This window comes from Heterocephalus glaber, unplaced genomic scaffold (assembly GCF_053883595.1).
Source record: "Heterocephalus glaber isolate CG9 unplaced genomic scaffold, H.glaber_assembly_v1.0 deba00001465, whole genome shotgun sequence".
Lineage (NCBI taxonomy): Eukaryota > Metazoa > Chordata > Mammalia > Rodentia > Bathyergidae > Heterocephalus > Heterocephalus glaber.
Genome location: NW_028258312.1, coordinates 2,649,008 through 2,674,490, shown reverse-complemented (window position 1 = coordinate 2,674,490; position 25,483 = coordinate 2,649,008). Strand labels below are relative to the sequence as shown.

The window sequence follows — 25,483 nt, the reverse complement described above, 5'->3', positions numbered from 1 at the left end:
GGTATCTCAAGTCTTGCCTTTAGGAGAATTCTCTACATTCAGCTTTACAAAACTCTGGAGTAATGTAACTCCAGCCAGAGAGTATATGGCATATGCAACTAGACACTATCCTGGAGATGCTAGTAACCCCCTTCAATTGTCATGAATGTGCATGAAAGGATTTAATATTTACTAATGTGTTTTCTTCTCATCAAAGATTTGCACAATTTCAAATTGTTCTTGGAGATTTTAATTTTGCTGGTATTCACCAAGCCAGTTGGAACTTGGGACCCATTTACTTCATCACTTTTACCTTTTTTGTGTTCTTTGTCTTGCTGGTAAGAATAACCATTTATTTTCTTCCCCTTTTTGCTTACAATTTTTAGAAAAATGAAATTAGAAGAAATTGCAGCATCACTGCTTTCCTAATAGGACATTTGACATCAAGAATGTCATCGATTCCTAATAATCATATTCTCCAGTCCAGTGACCACTGTTTTCAAGTTGTCCAATGGGGAATGTGGTCATATTTAACATCGAGGTATTTATTTTAGCCAGGATAAATCCTTTACACTAATAACTTGAATGTCCTAGTTATCTCTAGGCTGGGATTACTTGTAATAGGAAGATTCCGCTATTAAAATATTCTGCCCAGCTGGGCATAGTGGCACATGCCTGCATTACTAGCACTCAGGAGGTTGAGGCAGGAGGACCACTGCGAGTTTGAGGCCAGCCTGCACTATATAGTGAGTACAAGACCCTGTTTCAAAAAAAAAAACACTCCAAAAAAACAACAAAAAACTGGCCATTTTGTAATGACTTTGGGGCCCTATGACTAAAAACTCACTTCTTTGTGATTTTTAGGAATCACTAGATGGGTCTCTCAGAAGTGCTCAGAACAAGTTTGTTTGGGGGGGGGGGTCCTTTTGAGACAGGGTCTCCATATGTATTTCACAGTGCCCTTGAACTATGTAGCCCAGTCTCCTGAGTGCTGCAATTATAGGCATGCCCCACCACGTTCAGTTTATTTGGGCTTTCTAATCAAGGTACTGTTATTGCCCTCCATGAAAAACACTTAGTGATGTACAGTCCTCTCCCCCTGATAGCCAAGAGTCTACAGGGTAACAGAGTGCTCTAGCCTTTAAGGCAGAAAGGTGGGCTGGGAGCAAGAATATTGTCTCTACATTTGTGTCATCTGGGGATTAGTAGTTGTAGGTACCTTAGTACAGTTTTACTTCATAGAACTAAAAAACTTCCCAAGAGATGGAGGGAGGCAGGAAGGAGACATAAAAAGAATTAATATGTGTTATGTATCCATACCAACTCGTGATGAATGTAATCATGTACTGCAAACATGTACCAATAAAAATAAAAATTTTTAAAAACTCTTCATAGATCTTACCCTTATGAGCCTATAGTTATTTTTTCTGATACATGATATTGATAAATGTATTAGTAACCAGTTAATATACATTATAGCACATTCTGCCTTTCTCATTTACCATAAACATATTTGCCCATATGCATGCACTTTACATTTTCCATTCTACTCTGTTGTATCTGCATGGCCATTTACCTATGACTGAACATAGGGATTACTTTTTAAATTTAAATCGTATTTTACAAATCCCAACACTTTTTAAAGTCACTAACCTTTTTGTTTTTAAGATGGGAATCTCACTACATTACCCAAGCTGACCTGGAACTCCTGGGCTCAAGTAATCTTCCCACCTCAGCCCCCACGTAGCTGGGACTTTGGCACACATCACCGCTCCCAACTTGAAGATCAGTAACACCTAAACTAACTTCTAATTAAAATATTTGAGTATTTCTCCACAGAACATGTTCTTGACAATAATTAACAATACCTATTCTGAAGTGAAAGCTGATTATGCAATAAGAAAAAGGCCAGATTTTGAAATTGGTAAAATGATTAAGATGGTATGTAAAATTATCTTCCAAACTGTAATTCTAAGACAAAACTTACTCAGTTTTTACTCTTGTAGGTCAAATAACACTTAAACCCCAAGTGGTGGTTTTTTCACCCCAAGGGTTTGTTTTTTGGCCCAGTATTACTCATATTTATATTATTTTATTACTAGGTAAGTGAAGTATGCTCTCTGGCTTTAAAAATGTAGCTGAAATTATTTAAGTCCCATATATCAAACAGTATTGATTTATTAAATGCAAAGCATTGTTGGGACTATTCATCCCTCCCCAAATTTTCAGCTTAGATGCTGGTGTCTGTAACAGTGTGAACTGAGAACTCCGCGTACCTTGTCTTCTTCACTTTCCTGTTTTTGTTAAAGACAGTATTCTCCTCAGTCACTACTGGCTCAAAAGCCCTGCAAAGACTTTATTCCTTTGTCTCAACAGACTGTTGTCAAGGCTTGTGTGTAGTTTCTCTCTCCAGATCTTGTTCACACTTGTAGAATCTGAGGTCCCTTTGAATTCTGCCACCAATAGCTTAGGGTTTTCAGTGCTTCCCCCAGCCTTCTGTGTGGTAACTTCTGTGCCAGCCTCTTCCCCAGGCCATTCCAACTCATCCTGTCAGTTTCCCTGGGCCGGTCAAAATAAGTCCAAATTCTCTATTCAAATATTCCAAGCCCTCTTCAGGTCTCTCAGTCCCAAGCCACCTTTATTAACTATTCTTTAACTATAGTGTTTCTACCCTTTCTGCATTTATTGTACCATATGCCCCAGATTACGTTTTGAACAGTTTGTATACAATTTTACAATGCTTAGGCCTTTGCTCATTGTCATTACCCAAACCCTTAATTTTTTATTTTTAAATTATTATTTTTTAAATTATTTTTTTGGTGGTACTAGGGATTGGACCCAGGGCTTTTGCACTGAGTTACATCTTTAGCCCTTTTTTATTATTTTGAGACACAGTCTCACTACATTGTCCAGGCTGGGCTCAAATATGTGATCCTCCCACCTTATCCTCCTGGAGTGCTAGGATTACAGGTGGCACTAACACAACTGGCTTAAAAGTATTGACATCCTTAAAACAGTACATGTTAATACTTTTTTTTTTATAACCATCTAGTTTATTTTATTATTATTATCATTATTATTATTTTTGTACCGGGGATCAAACTCAGGGCCTTGTGCTTGCCAGGCAGGCAGCAGCACCACTGAGCTAAATCCCCGGCCCCACATGTTAATACTTTTTAAAGATCTTGGTTTTTTCACAAGTTCAATTGTGATGCCCCCAGAGAATTCCTTTAGCTTTTCCTCTAAGGAAGAAACCAAGGGTGGTGGCAAGGAGAAGGGAAAATCATGGCATTTTTGCCTCCATATTTTAGTACAGCAGTCCCTAGAGACAAATATTTCATATTTCATTTTATCTTAATGAAACAATATGGGATATATTTTTGATAAATTTTCAAACTTTTAAATTATGCCTAGACTTGCCATAATACTCTTGAGAAACTCAAACTGAAGAAAACTAAAAAAGAAGACAAGAAAATGTAAGATGACTTTTAAAACTTTTTAAACTTAAAGATCTATACAGCTACTTCTCAACTTATGATGGGTTATGTCCTGCTGAACCCAATATAAATTGAAAAGTGTTAAGTTGAAAATATTTTAAGTCAAAAATAAATTCAGTACACCTACCAAACATCCGTTTAGCCTAAGCTACATTAAACAGGTTCAGTTGGACAAAAATAATTTAACACAAAGTTTTAAGTACTGAACATTTCACCCAATTTTTAAAATACCTGTTGCCGGGGATTTAGCTCAGTGGTTTCACTACCTGCTGCGCAAGCACAAGGACCCAAGTTCGATCCCCAGTACCAAAAAAAACCCAAATAAAATACCTGTAGCCAAAAGCCAGGGCAACATGGCACACTGTAGAGTAGCAGTTGGTTCCCTTCATGATCTCATGGCTGGCTGGGAGCTGCTGCTGCTCATCATGGAGTATCTTGCCACATGCAGTGAGCCGGGGAAAAGATCAAAATTCAAAATTGGAAGTATGGTTTCTACTGGGAGCGTATCACTTTTGCATCATCAGTTTTAAAAAATCTGAAGTAGAACCAGGGTTAAGTCAGGAACTGTCAGAAACTGACAGTAAGAGTCAGGCTTCTTGCTGGGGATTTAGCTCAGTGGTTCCGCTGCCTGCCTCGCAAGCGCAAGGTCCTGAGTTTGATTCCCGGTACCAAGAAAAAAAAAAGTCAGGCTTCTGGTTACAAAACAGCCACCACCCAATGTGGTGATTCTGAATCCCCTGCCATTGTACCCAATATTGCCTCCTAATTCTGAGGATATCTTGAAACTCTAAGCTAACTTAAAATTAATGTGAGACTAGGATATGGCTCGCCGGCAGAACACTAGCCTAGTATGCGTGAGGCCCTGGGTTTGATCCTTAGTACTACTAAAAAAATTACTAATACAATCTATGCCATGCTACTCAGAAAAAAGCTTTAAAGGAAGCTGGGTGAAAAAAAGAACACAACTTTAGCCTTTTTAATGATTCATAATTTCAATTTAATTTTTATTTTATTTGCTTGAGATAGGGTCTCACTATGTAGTTCAGTCTGGCCATGAACTCACTATGTAATCCAGGGTGGCCTTGAACTCAGAGCAATCCTCCAGCCTCAGCCTCCTGAGTGCTGGGATCACAGGCGTGTACCACCACACCTGGCCAACAACTTTACTCTTCATTAAGTGCATTTATTTAGCTATCAAAATATCTTACACACAATACTTACATTTAATATTTACACTTACACTTAGCATTATACTTACATTTATTGAATAATTTGTCAAAATACTTTCCAAACTCAAACCTCTTGTAAAAATGTAGGGTTTTTTTCTTGAGACAGGGTGTCACTATGCTGTAGTTCAGGCTGGCCTTCAACTCACTAGATAGCCCAGGCTGGCCTCAAACTCAGATGATCATCCTGCCTCAGCCTCCCTACTGCTGGGATTACAGGTGTGCACCACCACACCAGCAAAAAATGTAAAATTTTTTGAGCTAAAGATATATGATGCTTTGAACCTACTAATGATCACCTTTTCCAAATAATTGGCATTTATTAACAGAGAATGGAAATATAATTTAGAACCTTGCTAGAGATCAGACTGTATTTTATGGTGGCACTTGCCTTTTTTACTTTCCTATTCCTCTGATTTTTATATTTCAGCAGCAAAAGCAACAGACATTTGGTTGAACAAACCAGAAGAGGAGGCTTTGATGAAAATGTAAGACTTTAACTTTTTCATAAACCCAAGTGGTAGTTTTAGTAGAAATCTGCTTTTTAAAGGTTTTGATCAAAAATTAAAGTAATTTGCTTTATTCAGAGTACTCTGCTTGGGCACTTCCACAGACATCTCCCAGATCTGAGTCCCTTCCTCATGTAGAAGGAAGCATCTGGATTCCAGGGGCTTCCCTGCTCCCTTGGGTGCTCTCAGGCAGACCCTGGTCCTTGCAGGCACCCTCACATGGTTGGACTCCCACAGTGGAGCTGGGCTCTACTGAGAGGATCACATCATTTTTCTCTCATATTCAATGTGATGAATTTTTATATTTCAAAAGTTATATATATTCAGCATAAAATTTAAGGAATACACATGTGGAATGTAAGAAATGGATACCCCAACACTCAATTCAAAAGAAAAAACAACACTGCTTTGGTTTTTGGTCACCTCTCTAATTAAAAAAAAATGCTCAGCCAGACAGTAGAGTTGGGAGCCTGCAATAAGCAAGCAAATAAATACTGTAATGAGGTTTTGACTGCAAAGTTACAAAAATGGGAGGCTGAAGATTAAAAATCAACTTTGTGGTGTTAGATGAGAACAGTGTATGTGTGTTCCAGGCCTCCTTGAAGATGTTGATAATTCCAGGATACGTACAAGGTGAGTCTGGGCATCTTGTTGAACCAGACAAACTATTCAAAGAAAGATGGAAACCTGTTAAAGGACACAAGAGTCCACTAGAGGGGCTCCAACTAGCCACATTTGAGATTTCTAACCTACTGAATAAGATTTCGCGAACTTGTACTGATTTAAACATACAAATGAGTAGTAGAAGTCTAGGAGGAATGAGATATTTACTTACATCTCCACAAAATAGTTAATTACAAAAAGAAAATCAGTAATGTTAGGGTAAAGTCAGACTGCCAGCACCTTAACTACTGAAAGTGAGTACATGAGGACTAGAACAAATTTAAATCCTATGCCCCCTGAGAACACACCGTGGAGTCAACAGACCTTCTGTGACATCCCTAAGACACAAAACTAAACAGAAGGACATTCTACAAAATAACCAGTCTGTATTCTTTAAAACTGTCAATGTCATAAAAGCAAAGTAAAACAGAAGAACTATTCCAGATTGAAATTAAAATGACAAGTAAATACAATACACAATCCTTAACTAGATGCTTTCCTTTAACGGCATCATTGGGACAACCAGAAAACTTGAGACACTGTGGATTATATGGAAATAATCTATTAGTATTAATTTTCTGATTGTGATTATAAAACAATGTGTAGGAAATATATATTGCAGTATTCAGGAATGATGGAGCATTCATATTGGCAACTTACTCTAAAAAACTTCAGGGAAAAGCAGTTGTTCTGGCAACTTTTCCCTTAGTCTGAGAGTCTCTTTTTGGCGGGGGGGGGGGGGCGGCGGGGAACGGACGGGACGGGGACGGGGGACAGGGGATCAAACTCAGGACCTTGCACTTTCGAGGCTGGTGGCAGCACCACTGAGCTAAATCCCCGGCACCTGAGAGTCTCTTTTTAAAAATCTGTAATTTGATAAACCATTCCTGAAATACAACATGATGTGAAAGACATACTACCATGTATGACAATTTTACCTAGTGATCAACATGAGGCTTATCCAAGTAAAATTTGGATTTACTTAAGGGAAAATGACATTCAACACCAAATATAAACAAAATAACATCTAAGAGAAAATGTAATCCAAGAATTTCTACATCCACCAAAACTGTGCTTCAAATTAAAAGGCTCACCAGGCATGGGGGCACACACCACAATCCAGCATTTAGCAGGCTGAGGCAGGAGGATCAACATGAGTTCAAGGGCAACCTAGACTACATAGTAAGCTATGTAGTGAGACCCTATCTCAAAACACTTAAAAAAAATAAAGAAAAAAGGCTAAACATGCATAAACTAAAAGCATTTTTTTTCTAAAGATTCTGCTACAGCATGAGCTTGAGCCAACCAACTAACTAAAGAAACTTTAGAAAGGATGGATGAGGCAGGAAGGTTTAAAGTAGGAGGCTGACTGGTTCATATGTTATAACTAAAATATCGTTTAGAGTTAATAAACCAAAAAGAAACAGCATATCTAAGAGCACAATGATAAATAAGAAAGATACCTTGTTTTCTTTTTTTTTTTTTTTTGGTACCGGGGATCGAACTCGGGACCTTGCACTTGCGCGGCAGGTGCTGGAACCACTGAGCTAAATCCCTGGCCCAATACCTTGTTTTGTTTTGTAGTGCTGGGGATTGACCCCAGGACCTTCCAACTGAGCAGCATCGCTAACCCTGACCCTCTTTGTCTTCAAATCCATGAACGTGAGATATGTTTCCATGTACTTAGGTCTTTTTAAATCTCTCATAGAATTTTTTTTTTGAGATGGGGTCTTATTATGTAGTTGAGGCTGCCCTTGAACTAACTCATATAATCCAGGCTGGCCTCAAATTCGCAGCAATCCTCCTGCCTCAGCCTCCCAAGTGCTGGGATTACAGGCATGCACCACCATGCCTGGCTGTTTTACTCATTTTAAAACACATTTCTTTTTCAGATTATAATAATTCTGAAGTCAGAACATCTCTTTAGCTAATGATGTACTACAGTTTGATAGAATTTTTCCCTACATGGTACATTTAAAAATGGTGTGTTTGGCCGGGGATTTAGCTCAGTGGTTCCGCCGCCTGCCTTGCAAGCACAAGGTCCTGAGTTTGATCCCCAGTACCCCACTACCACCACCACCACCACCAAATGGTGTGCTTTGGGCCAGGGATTTAGCTCATGCCACTGCCTGCTTTGCAAGCGAAAGGTCCTGAGTTCAATGCCTGGTACCAAAACAAACAAAAAAACCCCAAAATGGTATACTTTCCAATAGATACTATCTCTCAGATACAAATAAATATGAAGTACGATAGGGCTGGGGATGTGGCTTAGTGGCACCATGCCTGCCTGGCAAGCACAAGGTGTCCTGAGTTCAATCCCTGATACTAGAAAAAAAAAGTATGATAATATTATTACGATAATTTAGTAGTAGAGAATAGGAAAATGCGAAGGAAGAATTAGAAGCTATTGCTTGTTGATCATAGGAGGAAACCAAAGCAAGAAGGAGAAGACCAAGGGTATAGAAGATGAATAAAGCTGGGCATGGTAGCACACGCCTCTGATCCTAGCACTCAGGGAGGATGAGGATCTCAAGTTGTAGGCCAGCCTGGGCAACTTGTGAGTGAAACCCTGTCTCAAATTAAAAAAAAAAAAAATTTGGCCAGGGATTTAGCTCAGTGATTTCGTGGCCTGCTGTGCAAACGCAGGGACCTGAGCTCAATCCCTGGTACCAAAAAAAAAAAAAAATTTAAAGGCTGAGGATGTAGCTCAGTACAAAGGCCCTGGATGTAATCCCCAGCATAAACACATACAAACAAAAATATATATATATTCCTAAACAGTAGAAGTAGCAGAGAACAGAAAACAAAATACATGGTAAAAGACTTAAAAATATAACAAGAGATACAATACATGTAAATAAACTTAATTTACTCTAAAAAAAATATTTCCCAGGTTGAATCACAAAGCAAATCCAGTTCTGTGCTATATTTTAAAATACATCCTTAAGGGGATTCAGAAATGTTAAATACAAAAGGATGTTAGGGGCTGTAACTTAAGTTGAAGTGGAAACTGAGACAAAAATCTGAATTATATGAAGGGAACTTTATTATACAAGGTAAGGTGGATTTTATTTAGTTTTTGTTTTATTGAGACAGGGTCTCCCTATTCCAGGCTGGCCTTGAACTCACACCATCCTGCCCCAGCCTCCTGAGTGCTGGGATTACAGGTATGAGCCATCATGCCCTCAAAGGCATGATTTTAACAGTTATAAACATTTATGCACAAATAATGAGGAAAACACAAAAGAAAACAGATGAAGAAAAATAAGAGGATAAAGTAAACCAAAACAACATAATGGATAAAGTGATATTACGGCTATATATTACATTTTGTACTCTCAGAAGATAAACTTCATTTACAAAACTTACTAATGTAAGTTGATCTATTAGGCCATAAAACCTCAATAAATTCTAAGAAACAAAAATAAATTTAAACATAATAAAAATATAAAGTAATAATAAAATTTAAAAATGAGAAAATTATGGCTGGATGTGGTGGTATATTTCGGCAATCTTAGCATTCTAGAAGTAGAGTCAAGAGGATCACAAATTCAAGCCCAGACTGGACAACTCAGTGAGACCTTGTCTCTAAATAAATAAAGGGGGATGCTTTGATCACAAAACTTAAAACCCTATTAAATAATCTTTTTTTTTTTTGGTACCGGGGATCGAACTCAGGTCCTTGCGCTTGCACTTGTGCAGCAGGTGGCAAAACCACTGAGCTAAATCCCCGGCCCCACCTATTAAATAATCTTTGAATGAAAGAGGATATACAAAACGAAATCACAGGATTCCTGGAGAACAAAATAACAATAACATTATAAAACATTATCTATGACATAAAGTCAAAGAATACTAAGACAGAAATTGAGAAGTTGTCTTAAATTTGTCAATAAAAAGAAAAATAATAAGTTTATATTATGGTAAACAGAAAGAGAACAGAAAAGAAATGAATAAAGATAAAAGTAGAATGAGATAAAAAATAAAGAAATAAATGAGTTATAAAAGATATATAAAATAAAAAGGCTGGTTCTCTGGAAAGATCACTAGAACTAGTGGAATAAAGGATAAAAGCATAAACATACAACATAAATTACAATGGGAAAAATAATCAAAAGGATTAAAAGATATCACTAAGACTTGTATAACTCTACAAATAACATTTTAAAAACCAAATGAAATGGATACTGTTTTATGAAAATAAAATTTGTCAAAACTGAGCCAAATGGGATTAAAAAGTCTAAACTCACTCTGTAGAAAAATTTTGTCATCAAAGAGCCATCTCCAAAATCTGAGTTTCACAAGAGAATTCTACAAGATTTATAAGGAACAAATACTTTCAAGCTTTGTAAGCTGCATATTTGTCCCCTAAACAGGAGATTCAAAGAGCTGAAAAAATGGAAAGAAAAGCTTGAGAGAAAGTATTATTCTACAGAAATGCAAGATGACTACCAGCCTGTCACTCAACAAGAATTTTGCAGGTAAGCGTTTATTGTAACCAGCATACTGAAACACCGTGAAACAGGGATTGAGGATACCTGTTATACATTATTTATTGAACCTAGACCCTTACTATGTTGAGATGTCATTTCTTTTTTTGTTCCACTTTCTATCTAAAATTAAACCACATTGCTCCATTTGCTTAAAAAGACTAAATGTTTTTAACCCTATACTTCTAAATGATAGAAACTTTCATTTGTATTTGATATGTATAGCAGATACTGTTCTCCACATAGTTTTAGAATGTTAGAGCTACAACCAGCCATATAAAAACACATTTTAGGAGCTTACCATACTATCTTCCCTTAAAAGCACTAATAATCTTGTCTTTATATACTAAACTAAAGATTCATTCTTTAACAACTTCTAAATTATCTTCTAGACTCTTTTTATATGCTGTGGAACTGGAGAAGGAATTACATCAGTTTAAAACTAAACCGAGTGATGAAGTTTTCAGCTCTACAATATTAAGACAAGTGGAGGTAAGGATCATGTCCGACAAAGATTTATTCATGTTATTACCTAGACCTTTCCTTATTTTAGCCTCACTTGAAAAGCATTAAACCAGCCAGGCTGGTGGCTTAATGTCTGTAATCCCAGCACTTGAGAGGCTAAGGCAGGAGGACTGCCGTGAGTTCAAGGCCAGCGTGAACTACATATCAAGACCCTGTCTCCAAAAGAGGGGGGAAGGTGGGGATGTAGCGCAGTGCAAAGGCCCTGGATTGAATTCCCAGTACTGCAAAAGAAAGAATAACAAAACATTAAACCACCTATCATCAAAGTATTGTCAGGGTCCATATCAGATGATTTCCAAGAGTAAAGTACCACTGAATGGAACCCACACTCTATGAATGTAGGGAAGGTACCTCAGTGGTAGAGCACTTGCCAAGCATGCACAAAGCTCTAGGTTCAATCCCCAGCACCAAACAAAAAACAAAAGTCCCCAAGCTCCCCTACAGAAATCCCCCAATTCACACATGTTACAATATGCCCTGCTGTATACACACACTAGTACACACATAGTACTTTTGAGGTCTACTACTAGATTCTAGGAATGTGAGGGTATAAAATAATGCTTATATTCCAAAGAACAGATCTCTTAATAGTTCAATAATTATGTGGAAAAGCTTTCTCAGAGTATATAAAATGTTGTTTTCAAATACCATGAATAAAGGCTTAGTATAAACATTATATGGGGCCGGGGATTTAGCTCAGTGGTTCCAGCGCCTGCCTCATAAGCGCAAGGTCCAGAGTTCAATCCCGGTACCAAAAAAAAACCAAAAAAACATTATATATAACCCAAGTAAAAGAATCTCCCTCCATTCTTCAGAATTTGAAGTCTCCTGGAAAAAACCAAAGTGTAAAAGACAGGAAGAAGTACATATAGAAGTTTCACTAATATTTTCAAACTGGAAATTCATCTACTTTCTCAAATAGCACATTTAGTTTCCCAAAATAAAGAGCAGAGCAGACATAACCAGGCTCATAAGAAGTTGCATTTGGAAACTGTCAATGAGGGTGATGCAAGAGCCCTGTCTAGATGGTGGGAAAGCTGTTTCATGACTGGTATTTGGAAACTTAATTTTTCTAGGCTACATAAGCCCCCTTAAAATACCTATGTGTTCTTTTAGCTCAAGCAGTATCATTTGACTGGAGCACTCAGCTTACACGAGTGACCTGGATTTTAAAATTTGATTAAGTGAATTCTTACATTTTGTTCTTGAAACAGGGTTGCCCGTGTTGCCCAGGATAGGCTGGCCTCCAGTTCCTGGCCTCAAGGAATCCACCTGCCTCAGTCTCTAGAGTAGCAGTATGCAGCAAATAAAAGAATTTTTAAATTACTACAGTCTTCATCAGGCCAGGCTATTCTCTCAGAAACTATGGATCAAGTTTTCTTAATAGGATAATTCATTACAACAATAAATGCTGACTCTTCTCTCTGCAGCTTATCTCTAATATTTACAAGATAAGCAATCAGTGGCTTCTCCCTGCCTTACTGTCCCAGCCAAGTCACTCAGTAACACTGGTGTACCTGAGTGGGGTAATTTCTGCAAGCCTAAAATTAAGAAAAGGAAACATGTAAGATCTCAACTTTTTTAACACCTACTGGAAAAACATACATTTACATGACTTAGAACACTTAAGTTCTTTTATTACAAAGGACTATATACAATGAAGTGCCAGACACAGCAATGCAATTATATTAGTGGACATATATATCTATATAATATTGGTATATAGATATACAGTTTTTATTTGTACCAAAGTAAAACTACCATAATCTCCCTAATTCTACCACCTACTCAACTATAACATAATACTGTCACATAGCATAAGTGCTGGCATGCCCCATTTACCTACTCTACTACAGCTAAACATTAACATTGAATAACCAACATCACAAAGTAGCTGTTAATTCTAAAATGAAACCAATGACTTATAAAAATATGGTACTCAAATAGATTTAGCACTATAAAGAAGGAATATATTATTTAAAACACTTAAATAGTGCATATGGACACTTTTGCATGTGGTATATAAAACATTCATAAAAAACAATAACAGTGCACATAAAATTAGATGTTAAACTCCTATTTGGAGACCGAAAGAAATTAAATGTACACCACATGACAGAGTCAAATCAAAGTGATACATCTTTTGGCATTTTCAATTTTACTTTTTTAGGAATACCCTATGAATAACCTAGTTGTATCAAAACGAAACACACAAAAAAGGCTGGATTTAGTGCTTTTTAAATTTTCCCATTACACATTCACTACCATTGGATTGCCTCCCCCCCTAAAAAAAGGCACTGCATACACCAGTGAAATGTGAAGTACTAGAAACACTTATTTATTATCAAGCTACTTCATGTGCTTACTTATGTAATAGTGCCAGAAGTTTGAGGTTCATGCTTCCCTCACCTTACTAAATAATGTTGCAAAATTCCATTTTTGTATGAAACAAACTTTTAATATTAGCTAGTTAAGAAAACCATGCATGAGTCGCTGCATGCAAAACATGGGCACAAAGTGAGGCACTCATCAACCCAAAAGCACCAGGGAAAAAAAAAATTAACACTTAGATTAAGCCTATTGTATTGTTAACACAAATGAAGTCACCATTTCATAAAAGTGATTAGCTGAATGATACCAAGAGTACCTGAAGAAAAGCCATGCAAAGCCAAGGAAAAAAAGATGCTAAGAGTGTATGACAAGGGGCATACCACTACACATACTGTAAATGGCTGCTTTAACAGAATGTGATTAAGCAAAAGGTGGTCTCTTTTAGAGGGTTTCATTGTACAGATTTTACTGATTTAAAGAGGAAAAGAAAAAAAAAAGATGTAGCCCCCTGAAGTTCATGTAAAAATGCAGTGGTATAGCCCTTGTTACAAGATTTACTTAGGTATAATGATTACCTTGCCAATTTAGGCCCATTTGATTAAACATAATAATCTGAGCACCATCAAGTTCCTACATACTGGCATGGCTGTTTTCTCACATTATCTGGAGGTGGGTAGGGGGAACAGCCCAGAACCCATTCCAGACAAATGTATCATCAGCTGATAAATTGTAACTAAGGAACAAACAGTAACTTAAGTCCCATAGGCAGCATGTGGTATGATTCAGTTCTGTGTGTGTTGTGTGATATATGTTTTCAATAGGCTAAACAAGGTCACTTTTTGGTGTACCTACTGTTATCTTCATCCAAGCTATGTGACCACTGAATTGCAAAATTTTGTTAATATTTTACCTGTGAGGAGGTGTCACTTTGAGAATTAAACAGAAAAGTGTTTCACAGGAGGACTTGTAATCTCAGTTTGATTTTGGTTTTCTAAGAAAACAGAACACGGTTGCATATGTGCACTTCTATAGGTTTTTCTTTCAAATTTTCAGTCATTCTGTAAGAAAAAGGCAACTGAAGAGTTGAATATGAAGCTTTCCTTTCAATTTTCTTCAGTAATGGAAAAAAAAAGGTAATTAACAAAAAGCTTTGTATTTCCAAAGTTCTTGAAGTTGAAAGGATAAAATTCTAGTCTTTTGGTAATAGGATGTGTTGGTAGTACAAAACAATGAAGGAGAATGCATGTTTGCTAAAGGCAAAGAGGACAGTCTGTGGTCAACATGGAACATCGCTTACGCTCCCCGAGAGGGCCAACTTACCCTCCCCTCACACTTCCTTAGTGGCACCACAACCAAGTACAAAATGAGAATCTCTGAATGCCTGACAAAATGAACTCAAGGACCAGTCAAGTACACATGATGATAACGTCACGGAATACAACTGATTTTATGATGTGAATTTTCAAGGAGCATATTTTATATGGATTTCGAAGAATCTTGTTTGCTGATAAGAACTTCAAGAAGCCTAAGCTTAGCTTTAATTTTCTTGTACTCTCTGTATTCCTCAAGCACTGGAACACGATCCTCTTTCTGGGCATTCCTAAGGGAGAAAATAAAATCTGTAATACTCTCTAGAGACTACCTGGAAAACAGCCTCAGAAACTGTTCTAATATGAGATACAGTGTTACTAATTATAAATTCAAATAAAAAATTGTCAGAATAATTTTCTTATCCCCAAAGAATATTTCTACTAATAAGATTAATGCTAGGGCCGGGGATTTAGCTCAGTGGTTCTGCCACCTGCCTCGAACGCTGAAGGTCCTCAGTTCAATCCCCGGTACCAAAAAAAAAAAAGATTAATGCTATACTTCCTTTATTAGTGATCAGAGTGGACAATCAGAAGCAATTATTTGTTTTTGGGGGGTTTTTTTGGTACCAGGGATCGAACTCGGGACCTTGCACTTGCACGGCAGGCACCAGAACCACTGAGCTAAATCCCCAGCCCAAAAGCAATTATTTTAATAAAACATTACTGCTAAACTCTGCTAAGTCTGTTATCTCTTAAGTGCCAGAAAGCCACACTGAATCACTACAATTAGTTAACTGTGGCTCCAGTGAATTAAGATAAGAGAGTAAACCATCTTTTCTGCAACACAAGAGTAGTTTACTTTTATTAAATGACCGATGCTACTCAGTTTAATCACTAGCCAAAGCAATAAATCTTTCTGAGCATAATTATAAATGAAATTTTCTTCCAGTAATATAAAGAATGCTGGGTATGGTGGAGCACATCTGTATCCCAGAGCTTGGGAGGCTGAGGCAGAAGGACTGCTAGAGTTGAAGGCCAGCCTGAACTACTCTGTTTCAAAAAAAAAAAAACCCCAAGGGCTGGAGATGTAGCTCAGCAGCACAGTACCTGCCAGGCAATCGCAAGGTTCTAAGTTTGATCCCTAGTACACAAAAAACCCCCAAAACCAATAATATAAAGAAATTGAAGGCACTCAGAAAATGCATTTTTGCGTTTCAGATTTTAATTGTATATGCAAACCTATACAGGAGACTCTCAAAGCAGAGGGAATGAATTTAAAGTAAACACATTTTAGAATTGTAATGGGGCTACTGGTTTGGTAAAACCACCTAGTTAATACTTGGAAAGCCTTCCTGAGGCTTAAGATAATTTAACTCATTTTTGCCATCATATGAATTATAAGGTATTTTTCTTATTTTAATTAATAAATAGATTAATTATTTTGGTACCAGGGATCAAACTCAGGATCTTGTGCTTGCCAGGCAGACAGTGCACCACTGAGCTACATCCCCGGCCCTATTTTTCTTAAGAGTTTCTCCCATGCAGTGGTACATTTTTTGTAATCCTGGCTACTTGGGAGGCTGAAACAGGAAGAGTACAAGTTCAAGGGCATCCTGCATTACATAGTGAGATCCTATCTGAAAAATAAATCAACAAATAAAAGAGTTCCCCAGGGTCAACTATGCATACCAGTAAGATAAAGGCACACGCCATAGTGTTTTACTGGTGCCAAACATAGTGGTACCTCAGTTCATTTGGTTCGCAAACAGAAGTAGTTGGCAAAATTTTGTTTTTGTTTGCAAACTCCCCATCAGGTGACAAACATGACCACAGCCATCTTTCCCACAAACATAGCCATCTTTTCCAAAATTGTAGAACAAGTTAAGTATGTGAACTAAGGTACCAATTGTATTGTCTCACTGTTACACATCTTCAAAATGGGCAGCCTGGAATGACCCAACATGCAGCCAAAGTAGAGTGGTCTCACTATAAAAATTAAGAATCTAAACTAGTACTGCGACCTTTCCTAAAAAGAAAAACATCTCATTTCACAAGGACTTCCTCATGGATGACAATGTAGAGTGGAGATACAAAATCACTGTGGGATGCAGATGAGTGGCAGAGTGCTTGTCTAGCATGAGTGAGGCCCTGAGTTCAACACCCAGCAAGGGTGTAGGAAATGGGTGGGTGGCCCAATGCAACTCAACCAAGACTCTCTAGGGGAGTGGTGACGAACCTATGGCATGCGTACTGCAGTGAGCTATTATTTTCTTCTTGCTGTTGTTGTTTTGGTACTGGGGATCAAACTCAGGCCCTTGCACTTGCAAAAGAGGCTGAGGCACCACTGAGCTAAATCACCAGCCCTGTTTATTACTGAAAGCTCTAAAAGGTTTGCCATCATGCCCCTAGGACAACACTGAAATTATTCTTATGGCAGTACTGGGATTGAACCCAGGAGGAGTCCTCCACTGAGTCCTCCCTTTCTATGTTTTATTTTGAAACAGGTTCTCACTGAGTTGCACAAGTCAGCTTTGAACTTACAATGCTCCTGCCTCAGCCTCCTGAGCCACCATGCTTGATCAACTTTGAAATATTTTATTCGATGTTGTTTACTTCAACTATGACTTTTTATTGCCATTAATAGTAGCTGGAATTCTTAACATAAAGGAATGTCATAAAATTTTATTTTCAATGCTAATTTTTTTGAATGCCATAACTTATTTCTAATCCAATGCATTCCACTATTTTAACTTATAAGCATTTTGTGAGCTAACAGAGATAGATGACTATTTTGTGATGCTCAACAAACCTTCCATTTTGTTGATAAAATGCTTCTTCAAATTCCCGTAATGTTTTACGTAGTTTCTTTTTTTCAGCTCTAGCTTTCCAAAGTTGTTCCAGTAATTCAGGCCTAAAATTCAAATGGAAGGAAATATTACTGAAAGGACAAACTTGATAGGATATATTCTTGGTTTGTTTTTTTTTGGTACTGGGGATCGAACTCAGAACCTTGCACTTGTGAGGCAGGCACTGTGCCACTGAGCTAAATCCCTTGATTAAGTTCTTATACTAATCTCTCCAAGTGCTCAATTACTTAACATAGAATTTTTTGGCATTTAAATTTTGTTATACAATTTGGCTAAAATTACAAACCAGCATACATACATAGAAGCTGCTCGAGTACTTGACAATCGGAGATCCAGAGCCAGTTTTTGATTTTCTTCAATATCAGATTCTGAGTTTTCCAATGAAGACTGTGCCTGTATAGCTGTTTTCAAGATATCATTTAATTCGGAGGACAGACTAATACCATCTTCTTCTTCTTCCTAAAATGATACCCAAATAGAAAATCAAACAACCCTGACTTGCAACTTTTCCTTTAGGAAAGAGATTAGAGAATGTGTTCTCCAAAGGATTACCTTGATTTCTTCAAAAAAATGGGCAGTTTCTCCTTCTATGATTGGTTGTAACATCTGACCTCTTCTTTTGGTGGAGGGAGATCCCTGTTAATCAATAATACATTTTACATTAAAGTATTGCTTAAGCTTCACTTCTTTGTATTAGGAGAACTTTATTTTCAAAATCTTAAACTTAAAAAAAACAAAAATGGGGCCAGGGATTTAGCTCAGTAGTGCCACACCTGCCTAGCAAGTGCAAGGTCCTGAGTTCAATTCCCAGTACAAAAACAAAACAAAAAAACAAATTCAAAATCTTAAACATATGTTTTTAATTATTTTAAAAGTTCCTTGGGCCGGGGATTTAGCTCAGTGGTTTTGCCACCTGCCTCGCAAGCACAAGGACCCGAGTTTGATCCCCTGTACCAAAAAAAACAAAAACAAAAACAAAGTTCCTTAATAAATGTATTTGCTTTATTTCTTATATTTATGTATAAGTGATAAATAATTTATATCTAGAAAAGCCTAAAATATAATGAAAGAAAAGGGAGGGAAGGGGAAATAAAAAGAATTAAGATGTGTTATGTACATGTACCAACTCCTCACAGTGAATGTAAATCACTATATACTACAAACATATAGTAATAAATTTTTTTTTAAATGTACAATACTATCTAACTCTAGACTATTTCATCACTCCAAAAGAAACCCTGTGCTCCTGGGTGTGATCGTTCATATCTATAATCCCAGCATTCTGGGAGGCTGGGGGCAAAAGGATTATAAATTTGAGTTCAGTATGGGCAACTTAGCAAAATCCCATCTCAGAAAAAAATAAATTTAAAAGGGTGCTGAGGATATAGCTCAATGTGAAAGCTTTAGGTTCAATCCAGAACTGAAAATAAAACAAGGCAAAACAAAATACTTGTGTCCACTAGCTGCCCTTTGTTTGCGTTTTCCACCATCCCTCAGTAAACACTAATCTATATTTTGCCTTTATGGGACTTGCCTATCCTTAATATTTCATATAAAATTACACTATGAGGTCTTTTGTATCTAGCTTCTTTCACTCAGCATAATGTTTTCTAGGTATATTAATACCTTAGCATATATGTATCCATATGTCATTCCTCGTTGCTGAATAATATTTCAGTGTATGGCTATATCATTTTATTTATCCATTCATCAGCTGACAGACATTTGAGTTGTTTCCTCTTCCTAGCTATTATGAATAATACTGCTGTAAACACTTGTGTACAAATTTTTGTGGGGACATATGTTTCCACCTTTCTTGGGTATTTACCTGGGACAGGAGCTACCGGGGCACACAGTAACTCTAAACTCAACTTTTTGAAGAACTGCTCAACAATGGCTATACCACTTTACATTCCCACCAACAATGTATGAGGATTCCAATGTATCCACATCCTCACCAACATTATTATTTGTCTTATTTAATACAGTCATACTGGTGGGTAAGAAATAGTATTTCAAGGTGGCTTTTATTTGCATTTTCCTAGTTGACTACTGATGCTGAACATCTTTTCATGTGCTTATTGACCATTTATAAATCTGTTCTCACCTATAAATGTCTGTTCAAATCTATCTCTGAGTTGTAAATTTTTTATGTATTCTGGATACAAATCCTTAATCCAATAAATCACTTGCAAATATTTTCTTGCATCCTGTGGGTTGTCTTTTCACATGTGTCCTTTGTTATACATGTGTTTAATTTTCATGAAGTCCAATTTATTTTTTCTTTTGTTGCTTATGTTTCTGATGTCACATCTTTATAATACTGCCCAACCCAACATCATAAAAATTCACTCCGTTTTCTAAGAGTGTTATAATTTTAGCTCTTATATTTAGATTTATTTCCCTTTTGAGTTAGCTTTTATCTGTAGTATGAGATAAGACCCCAGCCTATTCTTTTGCATGTGGATATCCAGTTGTCCTAGTACCACATGTTGAAAAGCTGTTCTAGCCAGGCATGGTGGCATACACCTATAATCCCAGCATTTAGCAGGCTGAGGCAAGAGGATTGCAACAAGTTCAAGGCCAGTCTGAACTACACAGCGAGACCCTGTCTCAAAAAAAAAATAACTGGGTTAAAGAATTAAAAGAATCATACCACAGTGATATATGTGCACCCATGTTCACAGCAGCACAGTCTGTAATAGCTAAAACTTGGAAACAGCCCAAATGCCCATCAAGTGGAGACTGGATAAAGAAAATGTGGTTTTTTAATAAAATGGAGTACTACTCAGCCATAAAAAATGAGAAATTAGAGACATTTATAGCTAAGTGGATGCACATTGAGGCAGTACTCTTAAGTGAAATAAATAGGACACAGATGTGTAAATACCGAATAGTTTCTCCGGTGTGAGAAACTGAAAGTGTAAATAAGGACTAAATGTATAATAGGTCATGTGAAATAGGAAGAAAAGGGGCAAAGGGAAAGGAAGTGGGAGGGCTAAGGGAAAGGATAGAAGGGAATGGGATTAATATGAGAAAATGGAAAAATAGTAACAAAATTTTTGTAAATAGGGAGGGCTGGAGGGGTTGAAGGGAGGGCTGGGCAAGGGTGAAAAACAAGAACCAAGAGAGACTATGTAAAGGTGCAAATTTCCAATGATGAATGTCATTATATTGTATACCTAAAATGTACCAATGATTAGAATGAATAATCGATAATGTAAAATAGGAAGAAAAGGTCCAAAGGGGTAGGGGTAGTGGGAGGCACACGGGAAAGGAAAGAAGGGAAAGGAAAAAATGATGAGAAATGGAAAAAATGGAAATAAAGTCTTTGTAAATAGGGAAGGTGGAGGGTGTGAAGGGAGGGCTAGGAATGGGGAAAAAATAAGAACCAAGGTGCATTATATAAAGGTACAATTCCCAATGAGAAATGTAATTGTGTTGTATACCTACAATGTACCAATAAAAGAATTTAATACAAAAAAAAAATAACTGGGTTGATTAAAAAAAATGAGTTATATAATAGCTAATTAAAAAGTGCTCAGAAGGTGAATGTAAGTCTAGTACTGAGTAATAAGGGAAAAAGAAGCCTTCCTCAAAGTGCATAGTCTGAAAGCTGAAACAAACTCTAGTGAATTAACTCTGAGGAAATAATGCAGAATGAGCTACAGGCTTTTTCCTACTTGTGCCCTAGAGAAATCTATTTACACACTAATGGTTAATTAGAAAACAGCACTTGATTTGCATGTAAGTATTGTAGTTTTTTCTTTAAAATAATGTACTCCAAGCCTGGTGTGGTGGTGCAAGCCTGTAGTTCCAGCTACTCAAGGGGCTGAAGTGGAAGCGCACAAGTTCAAGACCAGCCTGGGCAACAATGAAAGCCCTTATCAAGAAAATAAATAAATGAAATTTAAAAAAAAACTAATATGAATAAGCATTATTTTAATAGACTTTGTTCTATTAAAAAAGACAAACTTGTGAAAAATCCATTTGTTATAATGCAACTGGATGATCATTATCATCATGGCCATCACAAAACTGAGGTATTTTCAAAGATATGAGTTGAAATGGGAAGAAACTAGGAAAAAGTCTGAAATATAAACTTTTCAATCTACTTTTGTCACTTACAAAGTAGGTAATTGGGCATAATTACCACCCAAATCACAATTGCGTCCCCTGGGAAATGAGACTATCCTATTGTACCTCTTGTGATTTTACTTGTCAGGAGTTAATCATACAAGCGAACATAAAAATGCTTACTAAACTGCCTGGAAATAATTGTAGACACTTCTTAGTTCCCTATTCTTTTAAAATCAGCCTCTATTTACAATTAAAATTCTATCTTGGCTATGTATTTCTCCAATATGCCACCAAAATATTATTTGGGGGTGGAACCAGCTACACCTTGATAAAATGAACTAGAGAAACATTGCTTATTTTACTTACAAGGAGAGGAGTGATGCTAGCTCTTGTCAGCATCTGTTTTACAAGCCTGTATCTATCATACAGAGGTTTAACAATGTGCCTTTCTTCCCTTGTCACCTGAAGCCAAAGAAAAAGGGAAGTCACCTAGTTATCAGAAATCTAACATTAAAAGTGATATGACCCCCCAATTTAAATGTTTATATATAATAAGTAGGTAATCTCTCAAATGTAGGAAACAATGTATAAAACAACTCTGAAGAATGTAGGCCATAAGAGTGACTGATGTTCTTTTCTAAGATAGAAAAATCAAATCTTTTAAACAAGAGAAACATTACCGGCCTTCCATGTTGACTTTCGTAGTAAAGAAGACTTTTCTGGAGAGAAGTTTTCTCTTCTACCAAATGATCTTTTGTCATTTTCTAGAAAGAGGGGAGAAAAAATATTGGCATGATTATTATTATTATTCCTCCTACAATGTAAGCAATTACAAACTACTATCATCAGATTATCAAAGGCTAATAATGCCTTCTTTACTTATGGATTTGCAAGCAATATTTTTCAGTCTCCCACAGAATCTGGTCTTTTAGTATGTAGGTGTCAACCTCCTTTGATGGCTTGATTTGTATTTTATTGGAGTAAGTTAGGAATATTGGCTTGGGTAAATTACTTAACTTCTTCATGTTCAATATGCTATAGGAATACTTCATTCTACCTCAAAGGGCTTGAATGAAGACTACATTAATTAATGTACATATAAATTTACAACAGTTTGGTGTCTGTTATTCTACTTAAATGTTTCACACATTTCACACAGTCTGTACACACATACTTCACAGACACACAAACGTTTTATAACTCAATATACCTCCTAAACTATTAAGAAAATCTTGCAGCAGTATAATGGAAAGATTCTAGAAAAAGCTCAACAATGAAAGTTTAGCAGTGTCAATTTGTGACTTCACACTTCTCTATGACCTGTTTCTTTTCATTTGTGTTGGTACATCTCTATATACCAATATAGTATCATATCTTTCAGAATTCTAAATGATACAGTAGGGAGAACTTCCCAAATTTATTTGTCCACAGATACTTTCCCTTTATCCCATAGAATCACCTATTGCCATCTCAATGAACCAATGTTCCACAGAATACCCTTCAACTATATCAAACTCTACTTATTTCTAGTATTGGCTAATATTACCTTATCTCTCACCAGAGAGAAATTAGAGATTAAAAAAAACTTCCTTGGACAGTACCTTCCTGTAACAAATAGTTTATATATTATGCAGTAGAGGATAGCTAAGGGTAGACTCTGTAAAACAATGTGAATTCAAACATAAGCCTGAACCTTAAACCTAAGGTAATGAATTTGAGTAAATCTAATCCAGTCAGACCACATAGGAGTTGTTCCAACAAGAAAAAGCAAAATCAAAGTTAGGGGGAGGGGATGGACAAGAAAGACTAATCCAACTCCATTCAAAGGAGAGAAAGACTTCAGTATTTAATCATGAGAGAGGTATACTCTGTTGTCTAGATAAGAATGTGTAAACTCACCATTACCTAGATAAAAGTTCACCTGAAATTGCTCACTTTGTCACTTCCCCAGTAAATCTCATCTGATATATGATTTGGGTTCCAAGTGCTTTGACTGGCACCGCCTCAGGCACAGGCTTTACTGAGTAATAATTCTTCAAAAAATTTAATTCATTGGGCTGGGGATGTAACTTAGTGGTATGGTGCTCATCTAATGTACATAAAGCCAAACAAGCCCTGTGTTTTAATTCCCAGCACGACCAAAAAAAAGAAAAAACCCAAACAAAAACAAAAGTTTCATTTAATTGTTGTAACAAATCAAGTTAGTATTTTTTAACAGATATAATCGTTATCTATGCACATCATAGGGTTGTTGAAAGAACTGAGTGGCAGAATGTATATAAAGTAACCTGCCAAGGTCTAGCTTAAGCTAAGTGCTCAGTATACATAACTATCAGATCTTTACATACTCATCTTGTCAACTGCCTTCCATGTAAAAGAACCACTCAGTACTTTAGCATTTTTGTTTCATTATAACTCAATGCCTAAAAGATTTGCCACGTACTTCCGGTATGTTGAAAAAAAACACATTTCTGCATATGCAAACTTGAGGAAGACAGTCCAGTCACATTTCCTAGACATCTCTATCCTGCTACAGTAACCATTTTGTTTCAGGGATTTTAAAGGGTCACCAGGGCAAAAATCTTAGTCCAATATTACCTTGATATCTTCTGGGAGACATCTCTCAACACGTTTTTCCTTCAGTTTTTTCAAAATAAATTCAAGGGTTGCTTCTTTAGATGGTTTTTTCTCCTTCTGAATGGTTCTGGATTCATCCTCACTTGCTTCACCTTCATGGTCTAGAGAAGACCCAAAACTTTTTGGAAGAGTGTTACTCCGTGGACGGGTCTGAGGTACAAACTCTCCATCAGAGCTTTTGGGTTTTGCATCTAGATTTCAGAAAAAAGAAGACGGACGAATAATAGTAACTTTAGCAAGTCTATATTAACAATACCACAGGCTCTGATATTTTAAAGTCACATGAAACATTTAAATTATATATACAAGAGAGCTATTCTATTCAGTCAATAATCATAGAATACCTACAAAGGAAGACCCAGATGAGCACTGGAGATACAGTAGTAAACAAAACAGACATTTGTCCTGTTCTCATGCAGCACATAGTCAGGGGAGGAAAACCAACAATCAAATAATCAAATAAATAAATGAAACAATTTCAAACAATATTAAGTGCTATAAAGATTCATCCTGCCCATAACAGGATGGAGTCACAGTGCCAGAATGATACTTTGTAGAGAGCAATTTCACTAGGTGAGACTGACAAGGACTTTCAGTGTCATTCTAGCTGAGTATGGAATGATAAGGAGCTGACCTAGCATTAGTTTTAGGGGGAAACCATTCATCTGCAATTGAGACACCAGCCCATGCAAAATCCCAAAGCTTTGCATGTTTGAGGAACAGAAAATGAAAGACTAAAGACTAGAGTATGCAAGGCCTTGAAAACCATAGTATAGAGTTTGAAAACTGGGGCCACTGTGTCCTCTCTTGCATGGTGGCCTGCCCTCATGCTGTAGGTTGTGCTTCTTTTCCTACTTTTACTTGGCCCAAACTTGCTCTGCAGAGCCTGTTTCTTTTCCTTCCCTTAATAAAATTTTGCTATTCTTTAAAAAAAGTTTGGAAACTGGAAAGGGAAGCTTATTGAAAGACTTTAACAAGAAAGTAACAGAATTCTTTAGAAGATAATTCTAAGCTGTGTGAGGTGGCACTCGCCTGTGATGCCAGCACTCAGGAGACTGAGGCGGGAGGATTGGTGTGAGTTCAAGGCCAGCCTGGGATATACACACTGAGTTCAAGATTGGCCTGAACTACATAGCAAGATGAGGACAAAGAAGGAAGAAGAAGAAGAAGGAGGAGGAGGAGGAGGAGGGAGGAGGGAGGAGGGAGGAGGAGGGAGGAGGGAGGAGGAGGGAGGAGGAGGGAGGAGGAGGGAGGAGGGAGGAGGAGGGGGGAGGAGGGGGGAGGAGGGAGGAGGGGGAAGGGGGAGGGGGGAAGGGGGAGGGGGGAGGGGGGAGGGGAGGGGGAGGGGAGGGGGGGGGAGGAGGAGGAG

General features: G+C 37.2%; 2 protein-coding genes across 31 annotated transcripts in view; one reads left to right on the top strand and one right to left on the bottom strand.

The window, feature by feature from the left end:
• The window catches only part of Pkd2l2 (polycystin 2 like 2, transient receptor potential cation channel), a 29,391-nt gene extending 17,341 nt beyond the window's left edge, over nucleotides 1–12,050 (top strand). Inside the window, 8 exon segments of the mRNA XM_021255681.2 lie at nucleotides 197–317; nucleotides 1,819–1,920; nucleotides 3,394–3,455; nucleotides 5,136–5,190; nucleotides 8,782–8,789; nucleotides 10,251–10,355; nucleotides 10,757–10,856; nucleotides 12,006–12,050. Coding sequence (XP_021111340.2) covers nucleotides 197–317; nucleotides 1,819–1,920; nucleotides 3,394–3,455; nucleotides 5,136–5,190; nucleotides 8,782–8,789; nucleotides 10,251–10,355; nucleotides 10,757–10,856; nucleotides 12,006–12,050 — 598 coding nt within the window.
• Nucleotides 12,051–12,505: 455 nt separating this feature from the next.
• Fam13b (family with sequence similarity 13 member B) overlaps nucleotides 12,506–25,483 on the bottom strand; it is a 102,369-nt gene continuing 89,391 nt past the window's right edge. For 24 of the 30 annotated variants that reach the window (XM_087180832.1, XM_087180831.1, XM_087180847.1 and 21 more), the window contains 7 exons: nucleotides 24,076–24,305; nucleotides 22,158–22,241; nucleotides 21,844–21,939; nucleotides 17,950–18,033; nucleotides 17,696–17,856; nucleotides 17,340–17,441; nucleotides 12,506–14,820 (listed from right to left, as the gene is read on the bottom strand). In XM_087180832.1, coding sequence (XP_087036958.1) covers nucleotides 14,697–14,820; nucleotides 17,340–17,441; nucleotides 17,696–17,856; nucleotides 17,950–18,033; nucleotides 21,844–21,939; nucleotides 22,158–22,241; nucleotides 24,076–24,305 — 881 coding nt within the window. In that variant the 3' untranslated portion in view covers nucleotides 12,506–14,696. The remainder of the gene's footprint in view (nucleotides 14,821–17,339; nucleotides 17,442–17,695; nucleotides 17,857–17,949; nucleotides 18,034–21,843; nucleotides 21,940–22,157; nucleotides 22,242–24,075; nucleotides 24,306–25,483) is intronic. The other 6 variants (XM_087180848.1, XM_087180851.1, XM_087180835.1 and 3 more) reach the window with 2 other exon arrangements.